Source organism: Hemiscyllium ocellatum, chromosome 8, assembly GCF_020745735.1.
Source record: "Hemiscyllium ocellatum isolate sHemOce1 chromosome 8, sHemOce1.pat.X.cur, whole genome shotgun sequence".
NCBI classification, from domain to species: domain Eukaryota; kingdom Metazoa; phylum Chordata; class Chondrichthyes; order Orectolobiformes; family Hemiscylliidae; genus Hemiscyllium; species Hemiscyllium ocellatum.
In genome coordinates, this window is record NC_083408.1 from 28,453,525 (window position 1) to 28,466,629 (window position 13,105).

At 41.1% G+C, this 13,105-nt stretch overlaps 1 protein-coding gene across 1 annotated transcript in view; it reads right to left on the reverse strand.

Moving 5' to 3' along the window:
* LOC132818040 (cytosolic phospholipase A2 zeta-like) overlaps positions 1–12,799 on the reverse strand; it is a gene marked incomplete at its 5' end in the record, with an annotated part of 104,665 nt that extends 91,866 nt beyond the window's left edge. Inside the window, 3 exons of the mRNA XM_060828647.1 lie at positions 977–1,099; positions 6,186–6,322; positions 12,721–12,799. Of these exons, the coding sequence (XP_060684630.1) occupies positions 977–1,099; positions 6,186–6,322; positions 12,721–12,799 (339 nt within the window). The remainder of the gene's footprint in view (positions 1–976; positions 1,100–6,185; positions 6,323–12,720) is intronic.
* Positions 12,800–13,105: the final 306 nt, after the last annotated feature.

Sequence of the window (13,105 nt, forward strand, 5' to 3'; positions counted from 1 at the left end):
TGGCACATAAAGAGAAAATGCAAAGTTGTTCATTTTGCAACCATACAAGCTGCTGGTGAGACTACATCTGGAGTGCTGTGAGCAGTTTATTTAAGAGAAGACATTATTTAATTGGAGGCAGTTCAGAGGATGATTCCTGATGTGGAAGGATTGTCTTATGAACAAAGGCTAAATAGTTGGAATATTACTCACTACAGTCAAGAAGAATGAAGGGTGATCTTATTGAAAGATATCAGTTTCTAAAGGGGTTTGACACGCAAAATGCTGGGAAGATGGTTTCCCTTGTGGGTGAGTCTAAGACTTGATGACATAGTCTTGGAATAAAAGAGCGCTAATTTAAAATTGAGATGAGGAGGAATGTCTTCTCTCAGGCAGTTGAGAGTCTTTGGTGACTCTCAGACAGCTGTGGGGGCAGAGTCATTGTGTATATTTAAGGGTGAGATATGTAGATTCTTGATCAAGCAGAGATTCAAGGGTTACAGGGAAAACACAGGCAAATGGATATTAGCAATGTTGGATCAGCCATGATATTACTCAATGGTGAAGCAGCCTTGATGGGCCAAATGGTCTACTCCTGGTTCTAGTCCATGTGGTATTATGGCAAAAGAAAATCAGTGCTTGAAAGAAGGCCCACTAACCAGGAAATGGGAGTAACCAATATTTTTTTCCTGAGTTCTGGCATAATATGATTATCAGAACAAGTCTCAAGTGAGAAGCAATGTGCATTTGCACAGACCTTACTGTCCTCACAGTATTTCAGAACCTTACTTTTGAAGTGTAGCTATTGTAGTTGCATAGGCAATCTTCTGTCATAATACAGTCCTATGACAAGCTGGATTTCCCTTTTATAAACATAAACTCTGTTGGCTGGGTTCCTTTTAAAAACATTTACAGCACACACTACTTTCCCTTAATATGTAGAGAAAAGGGGACATGTGCGGGTCACGATTCTATCACAGCAAAACAGATACTTCACCTTCAGGTTTACAGTAGTCTTCAAATTGCTCCCATGTTCAATCTTTCCAATATCAATGGCTACGGTCGATAGATGTTTTGTCCCTTTAACATTGGCATCATAGAGGGAGAGCTCCAATACATGCTAAATAAAACAAGGAAAATCTCTCAAACAGAACAGAAAATACATCATAACAAAACACTGCACAATACAAGATCATCAGGCAAACAATATTTTGTTAAGGAAGGGAAATTGTCTCTCACTAACGAGTGAATTTTTTGAAGAAGTGATGAAGAGCATTGGTGAAGACAGAGTGGTGGATGTTGTCTATATCGACTTCAGCAACACATTGGACCACGGTCTGCATGGTGAACTGGTTAACAAGGTTAAATCACATGTAATACAGGGAGAACTAGTCACCTGGATACAAAATTTGCAGTGCTCCGAAAGCTTGTACTTCCAAATACACCTGTTGGACTACAACCTGGTGTTGTGAGAGTTTTAACTTAGAAGATAAGAGACAGAGGGTAGTGGTGTAAGGTTGCTTTTCAGACAGCAGGCCCATGAATGGTGGTATACCACAGAGATAGGTGCTGGGTCCACTGCTTTTTGTCATTGATGTCAATGATTTGGATATGAATATAGGAGGCACGGTTAGTAAATTTACAGATGACACCAAAATTGGTAGTGTAGTGGACAGCGAAGAAGGTTGCCTCAGAATACAACAGGACCTCTATTAGATGCACCGAGGGGTGGTATTTAGAGTTTAATCTAGATAAATGTGAAATGCTACATTTTGGTAGAGCAAATCATGGTAGGAGTTAAACACTTAATGGTAGGGTCCTAGGAAGTGGTGCCAAACAAATAAACCTTGGAGTGCAGGTTCATAGTTCCTTGAAAGTGGAATCGCATGTAGATAGGATAGTGAAGGCAGCATTTGGTATGCTTGCCTTTATTGGTCAGTGCATTGAATATAGGAGTTGGGAGGACATGTTGTGGCTGTATAGGACATTGGTCAGGCAGCATCCGAGGAGCAGAAAAATCAACGTTCCAGGCCGGAGCTGTTCATATTCACGATGAAGGGTTCTGGCCAGAAACGTTGATTTTCCTTATCCTCAGATGCTGCCTGACTTGCTGTGCTTTTCCAGCAACACACTCTCAACTCTGATCTCCAGCATCTGCAGGCTTCACCGTCCCCTAGGATATTGGTCAGGCCACTTTTGGAATACTGTGTTCAAATCTGTCTGAAAGGGTTCAGACAAGATTTACAAGGCTAATGCTAGTGTTGGAAGATTTGAGATAGAGGGAGGGGCTGAATAGGCTGAGGCTATTGTCCATGAAACATCAGATGCTGAAGGGTAAGTTTATAGAGATTCATAAAATCATGAGGGACATAGATATGGTGAATAGTCAAAGCGTTTTTATCAGGGTAGAGAAGTCCAAAACTAGAGGGCATAGGTTTAAGGCGAGAAGAGAAAGATTTAAAACAAACTTATGGGGGCATCATTTTCACACAGGGGTGATGTGTGTATGGATTGAACTGCCAGAGAAGTAGTGGAGGCTGGTACAACTGCAACATTTAAAAAGGCATCTGGATGGGTACATGAATAGTAAGGGTTGAGATGGGCTAAATGCTGGCAAATGGGAATAGATTAATTTAGGATACCTAGTTGGCATGAACGTGTTTGACCTAACGGTCTGTTTCCATGCTGCACATCTCTATGAGTGTAAGGAAACTTATGGCTGTCTAAAGGAACGTCTAAGGAAACTTATCAGTCTCCAATTAAACCAAATAGTAAAACAGTGTGAGACACTATTTGAAACAATCTCTATCAGTAAGTGTAAATGTGACAAAATTCCCCACTGCAAAAAAATGTGGGCTTTGGGCTATTTCCAACGTGACACATTATGTGCATTGAGCACTACATCCAGTGGGATACAATATGGGCTCTGATCAGAGTGATGCTGGAAAAGCACAGCAGGTCAGGCAGCATCCGAAGAGCAGGAAAATCAACGTTTTGGGCAAAAGTCCTTCATCAGGAATTTCCTGCTCCTCCGATGCTGCCTGACCTGCTGTGTTTTTCTAGCACCACTCTGATCTAAACTCTGGTTTCCAGCATCTGCAGTCCTCATTTTTGCCTACAACATGGGCTCTTCCCATCCCTCCTCATGTAACACCAAATGAACAATGCAGTATCCAGAATCATAGACAATTACAGAATGATTACAGAAAAGGAGATCATTCAGTCCACCACATCTCTGCTGGCTCTCCTAAAGAGTAAATCACCACAGCCACTTCCATTTTGGCACTGTAGCCCTGCATTGTCTTTCTTTTCAAATAATGATCTACTACTTTCTTAAATGCCTCAACTGAACCTGCTTCTAGCTATTCTTATGTAGTGCATTCCAAACCCTAACCACTAATTTTATGAAGAATTCCTCATGTCTCTATTGTTTGTTTTTTGGCCTGTACCTTCAATGTACGTCCTGGTATTCTTAACCCTTCCATCAATGGGGACAGCTTTTCCCACCTACTCTAACCATCGACTACGATTTTGAATACTATCAAATCACTTCTTAACCTTCTCTCCTACAAGAAAAACAGTCCTAATTTTTCAAGTCTATCTTCATAACTAAGGTTCCTCTTCCCTGAAAACATTCTTACGAATTTTCCTTGCACTCATTCTGATGCTTTCAAACCCTTCTTAAATATGGTACTCAGAACTGAATGAAATATTGTTGTACACAAGTGTAATATGATTTTGTTGCTTATGCTCTACTAATTGAACTTCAGGTGCTATATGCTTTAATAACCATACTCTCAACCAATCCTGCCACTTTCAATGATGTGTACGCATGCATACACGTACCGGCATGGTGGGCGGCACGGTGGCACAGTGGTTAGCACTGCTGCCTCACAGCTCCAGAGACCCGGGTTCAATTCCCACCTCAGGTGACTGACTGTGTGGAGTTTGCACATTCTCCCCATGTCTGCGTGGGTTTCCTCTGGGTGCTCTGGTTTCCTCCCACAGCCCAAAGATGTGCAGGTCAGGTGAATTGGCCATGCTAAATTACCTGTAGTGTTAGGTGTAGGGGAATGGGTCTGGGTGGGGGCGGGTCGGTGTAGGTAGGTAATCTAATATCTACCCCTACACACTTTTTAGAATTTTATTCTTTATTTTATGATTTCTCTGTTTTAATCTACCAAAATGAATAACTTCACATTTCAATGCATTTAATTTCATCTGCCACTATTCTGCTCATTCCCCTGATATACATATACGTTCTGAGATTCGACACCATCCTCACAGAATGCCCCCAGGTTTTGTATCATTTGAAAATTTTGAAACACGTCCAAAGATGTGCAGGTCAGGTGAATTGGCCAGGCTAAATTGCCCATAGTGTTAGGCGCATTAGTTAGAGGGAAATGGGTGTGGGTGGGTTACTCTCCGGAGGGTCGGTGTGGACTTGTTGGGCTGAAGGGCCTGTTTCCACACTGTAGGGAATTTCGTCTAATCTAAAACTGCCTGTAATTCTTGAACGGGGTATAACATTTGGAATCTCCAGTGCTGTGACACCAATCCTGCATCCAAGGACAACTAGTACCTCCACAATTCCCAATTTCACTTCCTTCAATATCTTTGAATCTCATCCAATCCTGGTGCTTTAAGGACAGGTAGCCTTATCAAATAGCTCATCAATTTTGAACATTTAAGCATCTAAATTACCTCCTCTTTCACCATGACTTGGCACTATACCTTCACATCCTTGGCAAAGACAGATACAAATATTTATTTACAAACTCAACAATACCTCTGTCTCCATATCTAAATTCCCTGTCTGGCTGCTAATTGACTACATGCTTCTTCCTAATTCAATGCCTATAGAAGACTTCTGATTGTCTTTTATGTTGGCTTTAATAGCCTTTCTTTTTTTTTCAATTTCTCTCTGAACCTTTCTATATTCAGCCTACTTCTCAATTTATTATCCACCCAACATCTATCATAAGGACACTTCTTCCTTTTTATCACTATTTCTTTTGCCTCATGTCTTAATTTTCCCCTTTATCACTGCCTTGACTCCACCTGAACACGCTTTTCTTTAAAGGTCATCCGTTGTTCAGTTACAGTTTTACACTTTCTACCAACCTTCATGTTAAATGTATCTAGTCAGGTCCATTCTTACCACAGTGAACTATCATTACTCTGGATTTTTCCTTATCCTTCTCTATAGTATCATTAGATTCAGGTTAGCTATGATTATTTAAGCCTGCAAATTTTACCCTACCAACATCTGATTCAAATAGTCCACCATATGCTCATGGACCAGGTCAAGCAGTACCATCTTTCTCAGTGGACTAGAAACACATTGCAGTAGAAAATCACCCAAAGACCATCTAGGACTCTGCTCTTTATACTACTACGATCCTAGTCAACCACAGATATTCTGAAATTCTTGAACCTCTAAATGCCTTGAACATTTGTTCCTCTCGACCTTTTCACCACTTTCAACGTGACATAGCTTGGTTGCTGCATTTTCTCAACACAGCACAATATGGTTATGCACACACTTTCCCACAGTGACAAAATACAGATTTTGCACATAGCAGAACTCTGCACACCTTGTCCAACATAACAATATGAAATCTGCATATCCACCCCTAACATAACTCTGTACACCTTCCTCAACCTTACATAATATGGGATTTACTTACCTGTAACACAATATGGTCTTTATACTCACCATGACCTAGTATGGGCACTGCCACCCACTCCTCCAAACATGACACAAATGAGCTCCAGCATCACAACCCCCTGAAAAATATGATCTAATGCCCTCCACCCCCAAAGTGATCAAATATGGTCTCTGCATACTTCTCCCAATGTTACCCAACATGGGCTCTGTATACCATTCCCACTTTGACGCAATATGGTCTCTATAAACTGCTCCCTAATATAATCTAACATGGTCCCTGTATATCCTTCCCAATGTGACCCAATATGGCTTTGCATCCGTCTCCCTTCCATAATAATGCAATATGACATTTCAGTAACTCAATAGAATGATGTTAATTTCTTCCATAAAATCATTCTAAATTTAGCAGCTTTGAAATCAGCAATACAACAGGGCGTCCCTTTTCCAATCTGCAGGATAGTTCATGTAATACTTAGATGAGAACTCACTGTTCCATACCATTATACATTGCCTTCTTTTCTCAAGCCTGGCTTACCTTCACCATACTCTGTAGCCTGTATGTGAAGGTTTCATTCCACTCAGGATTATTGGTATTGGGTATGGTCTTTGTTCTGTAATCAACTGCAGATGCCGTAGGGAGGTGCAAAGAAACATAACAGTCTGCTGCACGTACTGGGAACAATCAAATTTGAAACAATCAAAAGCCATTTCAATGCATGTTCAGGCATGTTATTGCACAATAGAATAGGCAGACAGCCTTGGTCCCTGCTACTCCTGCATATTAAAATTAGTTCAGCACTATTAAAAAATATCAGGAGTCTTAACTTATTACTCGAATGTATCAAACAAAATCTTGTTTGATCCTTTTTTGGGAGGACCTTGTTGCGCTGAGAAAACCACATGCCTTTTCATTTCTATAAATAGAAACATATTATCATGCTAGTATAACGATTGTTCTGATTATATTTCGAAACACAAGCACCACCTTAAACATTTATTACTGGCCACACACACACACAGTGGCAGCAGTGTGTACCACTACAAGATGGGCTCCTTTGAAAATCGAAAGAGAGAGAGGGCCAGTGGATTGGGGAGTGGGGGGGGGGGGGGGAAAGAGGAGTAAGAGAGAGACAAAGAAAGAAATAAAACGACAGAGCAAGACAGAAAGAGAGAGAGAAAAATAGATTAGATTACTTACAGTGTGGAAACAGGCCCTTCGGCCCAACAAGTCCACACCGACCTGCCAAAGCGCAACCCACCCATACCCCCACCCCTACCCCTACATTTACCCCTTACCTAACACTACGGGCAATTTAGCATGGCCAATTCACCTGACCCGCACATCTTTGGACTGTGGGAGGAAACCGGAGCACCCGGAGGAAACCCACGCAGACACGGGGAGAACGTGCAAACTCCACACAGTCAGTCGCCTGAGTCGGGAATTGAACCCGGGTCTCAGGCGCTGTGAGGCAGCAGTGGTAACAACTGTGCCACCGTGCCGCCCACAAATAGATGTTACTTAATTCCTATCCCATATTGTTTAGTATTAGTGTGATGTTTGAAGCATCTTCCACCTTAAAGACTAATGCAAAATATCTGTTAAACTCCTCTACCATTTCCTTATCCCTCATAACTGTCTCAAGTTCATTTTGTAAGAGTCCTACATTCACTTTGACCTCTCTCTTCTATTTGATATATTCAAAGAAGCTCTTATTGTCAGCTTTTATTTTCCTTGCTAGATTGCCTTAGTAGTTTACTTTCTGTCTTTATTATCTTTTTATTCCTCTTTTGCTGGATTCCAAATTTATCCCAGACTTCAGAGCAATCACTGACTTTTTCCTCCTTACATGCTTTTGCTTTCAATTTAATAATTTCTTTAACTTCATTGGTCAGCCATGGCTGGCTTATGCCTCTCTCAATCTTTCCTCCTCTCTGGGATATATTTTTGCATGCCACTGTTTAGGCGACTATTCCTTAGAGCTATCTCTATCTATGAACCAGTTGCCATAGTTACCCTTTTAAATTTGATTAACACAAGCAACATGAAGATCTAAGTCACGCATAATTATTGCTCTATTTTTTTACATCCTCCTATTCTTATTTGTTGATTTACAGCCTCTCTCAGAGTGGCTAATGTTTGGGGGTCTGTACACTATATTTCCATCAATGTCTTCCTTTCCTTGCCATTTTCGACCTCTGCCCAAGCGAACTCGACATCCTGTGAGCCTCGAACGTCTCTCACAGCTGTGTTTATTTCATCACCTGTCCCTCCAGTCCTTCCAAAAAAATCAAATATCCCTCAATGTTAAGTTCCCAGTTTTGATCTCCTTGTGACCAAGTTTCCTTAATGCCAATGAGATCATATTTATTTACCCCAATTTACACATTCACAGTCGAAGTATCTTATTCCAAGTACTTCCTGCATTAGGACACAAAGCATTTACGCTTGTTCTATTTTTGAATTTCCCACACTTATGGTTTCTTGGTTCAATATGACATTCATGCATATTGACAGTCCCTTTTATATTGTGGTAACAATCAGCACATCACTAACCTGCAATCCCACTTTTTCCTCTACCTTTGATTTGGTAGTTTTCCAGGTAAAAACAATGACTGCAAATGCTGGAAACCAAAGTTTAGATTAGAGTGGTGCTGGAAAAGCACAGCAGTTTAGGCGGCATCCGAGAAGCAGTAGTTTGATAGTTTTCCACGCAACTGAATCCATCCCCTACTATTTAGCTTAAAGCCCTAGTTATGTGATTTGCCAGGACTGTGGTCCCAGCAGGATTCAGGCAGAGCCTGTCCCATTGGAACAGCTCCCTTCTTCCTCAGTACTAGTGCCAATATCCCAAATTTTGAGCCCATTCCTTGCACACCAATCTTTGAGACACATTTTTATCCTCTTTAATGTTGTTGACTCTGCCGATTATCTCATAGCTTAGGTAGTAATCCAGGCATGACCACCTTTTTGAATCTGCTTTTTAATTTAGTTGTCATATTCCCTTAATAGAGCCTTTGTCTTCTTTCTACTTATATTGTTGGTGCTTATATAAAGCATAACAACTGGATCTTTCCCCTCCCACTCTTAAGTCCTTCTGAAGCCCACATGAGATATCCTGAACTCAGGCACCAGGCTGGTAACACAGTCTTCAGATCTCTTGATCTTGGCCACAGAAAACAGTACCTGTTTGTCTGATTATACTATCCCCAATTACAACTAGATGTCTCTTTACAAACCTCCACCCTTCCATGGCTTCTTGTACCACAGCGGTGTGGTCAGTTTGCTTATCCTCCCTGAAGCCCCCACTTTCATCCACACAGGGAGAAAGAATTTCAAACCTGTTAGACAAGCTCAAGGCTGAGGCACCTTCGACACTACCTCTTGAATTCCTTTGCCTACCTTGCTCGTAATCAAATCACACCCTTCCTGCCCCTGATCACTGACTGAATTCAAGGTCATTAATCTAAAGGTGTGAACACCTCCTCAAGCATTGCATCCAAGTTAGTCTGCCTCTCTCTGATGTGTCGCGATGTTCAAAGTTCAGACTCCAGCTAATCGCCAACTCCAGCTGAGCCAGAGTCCCTCAAACAACCAACACTTATGACAGATGTGGCTAACACGAACCACAATGGCGTCCACCAGCTCCCATATCATGCAATTACAACAGATTGCCTGGCCCTCCATCTCTTTTATTACAGGTAATAGATTTTATTTATAGTAAATTTTTTTCTTTTTAATTTCTTATGCGTTTTTAGTTTTTAATCTGCAAAATATTTCTCCTACTTGCCTTTAATGTGAAAGTACCTTATAATAACATAGTCAAATTAGTATCTATTACCAACCAATAAACTTGCAGTTTCCCTGTGCTGTCACCCTTTGTTTTCTGCTAGGCCTATTATGCTGGGCTTTAATTTATCCTGTTTAAAAGGCCTTAGAAACTATTAACCAAAAGAAAAAAAAACTTCTTCCCTGCATCACAAAATTTCTGAGCTGCTCCAAAATCCCAGAAGCATATATACTCAATATGGCTGTACCTCATTCTGGATGTGATCTCTCCTCATTGATCCTGTGAAGCTTACTGATGATGGTGACTTTCACAACCATTCTTTGTTTCCCCACCAGGTGAAACAGTGGTCTCTGCGGTTACCAGCCTTGAGATCCTAACATTAGTCTCTGGCAAGATGGAGGAAGCCTCAGAGGATGCACCAAGGTGTCTTTGCGCAGCACATAGCAACAGCATGGATGTATACACCTTTTATGGGTATGTTTAAGGCAGATGAAAAGGACACTCATACTGGAATGAACATGTCACAGCTGCAACTTATCAGACCAACTGAGACTGACAGAATATGGGCCTTTAACTTTGAAGAATTAAAAGAGCTAAAAGAGGTCATGCGATATCCTTGGCGAGCAGGGTTAAGGAAAACTACAAAGCCTTTTATTCATACATAAGGAGCAAGAAGGTAATGAGGGAAAGGGTTGGCCCACTCAAGGACAAAGGAAGAAAGATATGCATGGAGTCAGAGAAAATGGGAGCTTCTTAATGAGTACTTTGCATCGGTATTCACAAAGGAGAGGGACATGGCGGATGTTGAGGTTAGGGTTAGATCTTTGATTACTCTAAGTCAAGTCAGCATAAGGAGGGAGGAAACGTTGGGCCTTCTAAAAGGCATTAAGCTGGACAAATTACCAGGTCCAGATGGAATCTATTCCAGGTTACTGAGGGAAGTGAGAGAGGAAATAACTGAAGCTTTAACAAATATCTTTGCAGCATCCTTGAACACGGGGGAAGTCCCAGAGGACTGGAGAATTGCTAACGTTGTCCCCTGTTTAAGAAGGGTAGCAGCGATAATCCAGGTAATTACAGACCTGTGAACCTGACGTCAGTAGTAGGGAAGTTGTTGGAGAAGATACTGACTGATAGGATACATATCCATTTGAAAGAAAATGGGCTTATCAGTGATAGCAGCACGGTTTTGTGCAGGGAAGGTGGTATCTTATAGACCTAATAGAATTCTTTGAAGAGGTGACAAAGTTGATTGTTGAGGGAAGGGATGCATATGTCATATACATGGACTTTAGTAAGGCATTTGATAAGATTCCCCATGGTAGTCTGATGAAGAAGGTGAAGTCGCACGGGGTCCAGGGTGTTCTAGCTGGATGGATAGAGAACTGGTTGGGCAACAGGAGACAGTAGTAGTGGAAGGTTGCTTCTCAAAATGGAGACCTGTGACCAGTGGTGTCCCACAGGTATCCATGCTGGGACCACTGTTGTTTGTGATATACATAAATAATTTTGAGGACGGTGTAGGTTGCCTCATTAGCAAGTTTGCAGATGACACTAAGATTGGTGGAGTAGCAGATAGTGAAGGGGACTATCAGAGAATACAGCAGAATATAGATAGATTGGCGAGTTGGGCAGAGAAATGGCAGAGGGAGTTCAATCCGGACAAATGCGAAATGATGCATTTTGGAAGATCCAATTCAAGAGAGAACTATACAGTAAATGGAAAAGTCCTGGGGAAAATTGATGTACAGAGAGGTCTGGGTGTTCAGGCCCATTGTTCCCTGAAGGTGGCAATGCAGGTCACTGGAGTTGTTAAGATGACATATGACATGCTTTCCTTCATCAGACGGGGTATTAAGTACAATAGTTGGCAGGTCATGTTACAATTGTATAAGACTTTGGTTCGGCACTTTCGGAATTCTGCATACAGTTCTGGTCGTCATGTTACCAAAAGAATGGGATGCTTCGGAGACGGTGCAGAGGAGGTTCACTAGGGCTGGTATGGACGGTGCTAGCTATGAAGAGAGGTTGAGTAGATTCGGATTATTTTCATTGAAACGATGAAGGTTAAGTGGGGATCTGATTGAGGCCTACAAAATCATGGAAAGTATAGACAGGGTGGATAGCAAGAAACCTTTTCCGACGAAAAGGGGCAGCAGCCTGTCCCAACACACCAAAGGGGAGCACGACACTAGAGCATCCATCAAAGAATTGAGAAAACACATTATACACAAATGGGTTCATAAGGTCTTTTTGTGTGACTGGAAAGTGATTACTTCTATTATGGACTCATGACAAGGCAGTATGCATTGCTGCTCTGACTCCATTTGTGTTTCATCCGAATGGTATCCAGGTTAAGGATTTTCAGCAACTGAATGCTATAAACAGATTTGGTGTTTCAGTGGGTCCCAGTGAATTTGATACCTCACCATTACCACATGCACAGGCTTCCCTGGTATTGAGAAGTGGGAAATACTAAAAAGAACTGAGCGCAATAATGTCACCATATAATGAATCCCACCATATATTTTTGCAATGAGACTCCAGGGACTCTTTGCCACCCAATGCCTTTTGTACGCTTGGTTGAGGGAATCAGAATGATATTGAGATATTTATGCTGAATTGTTGGGGCACAGTACAGGAAATTGTACTGGTGAGGAGGAAGAGATAGGGCACTGCGAGGAAACAAGTCTTTTTCTAAATTTATCGAGACTCCTCTTGGCCATTTATTCAGAACTTTTTAAATGAAAAGGAAACTATGGGACCTACTTCTGTACAAGAGCTATGTTTGTACATACCAGATTAAGATGATGAAAATCAGAAACCACATCTCCATAAAATAAAAATACACATAACTGGGATATCTCCAAGTAATACCTGCACATACATTTAGAGATTCACTGCATGCAGGAATCAGGGATTATTCATGTTAGTCTCCTTTCCTGTATATTGTGACTGGTTTTGTCTTGTAAAGGAGGTGAGAAAAGAAGTTTCTGTCCAAACAAGAACAGGCCAATCTAGTTTTAAATACTATGAAAATAGTCAAGCATTCAAAATCTGACAGTATCCCAAGGAACAGTATACAAAATATTGATCTTATGGTCTCAGGTCATACAAATTTTTGAAGCATGGTGAACTACTATAGGCTAAAGTAGCTACAGGTAAAATAGGTATTAACTGCCAGTACACAATTATTTCTACTGTTGTTCCAATTACAGGCACAACCTCTGAAAGTATCAGCAGGGTCACAAATACACAATAGATAAATAGGTAACTACTTACAGAAATCTCCTCCAACAATATTTTTTGCTCGTAGAATTTTCACAGATAAGTCATAGTAAGGATGACTCTCTTTCTGAAAAGGAAAGCAGCATTATTACCCAAAGTCATGCAGTGAAAGTTGATGCCAATTAAAAGTACCAAAAAGTTAACTTTATTTGTCTCTCCACAGATGCTGCCAGACATGTTGTTTGGCACTTTCTGTTTTTCATCTTTCTGTTTGAATTAGTGAATAAATAATTCAGTAAGATCCAGATCTATTTTTATTCTTGTAAGGGAATGCGTGCATTGATGGCCATTTATTGCCCATACCCAAGTGTGCTCGAGAAGATGACGGTGAGTTGCCTTCTGGAATAAGTAAAATCTATGCGATGCAAGAAATGCACAG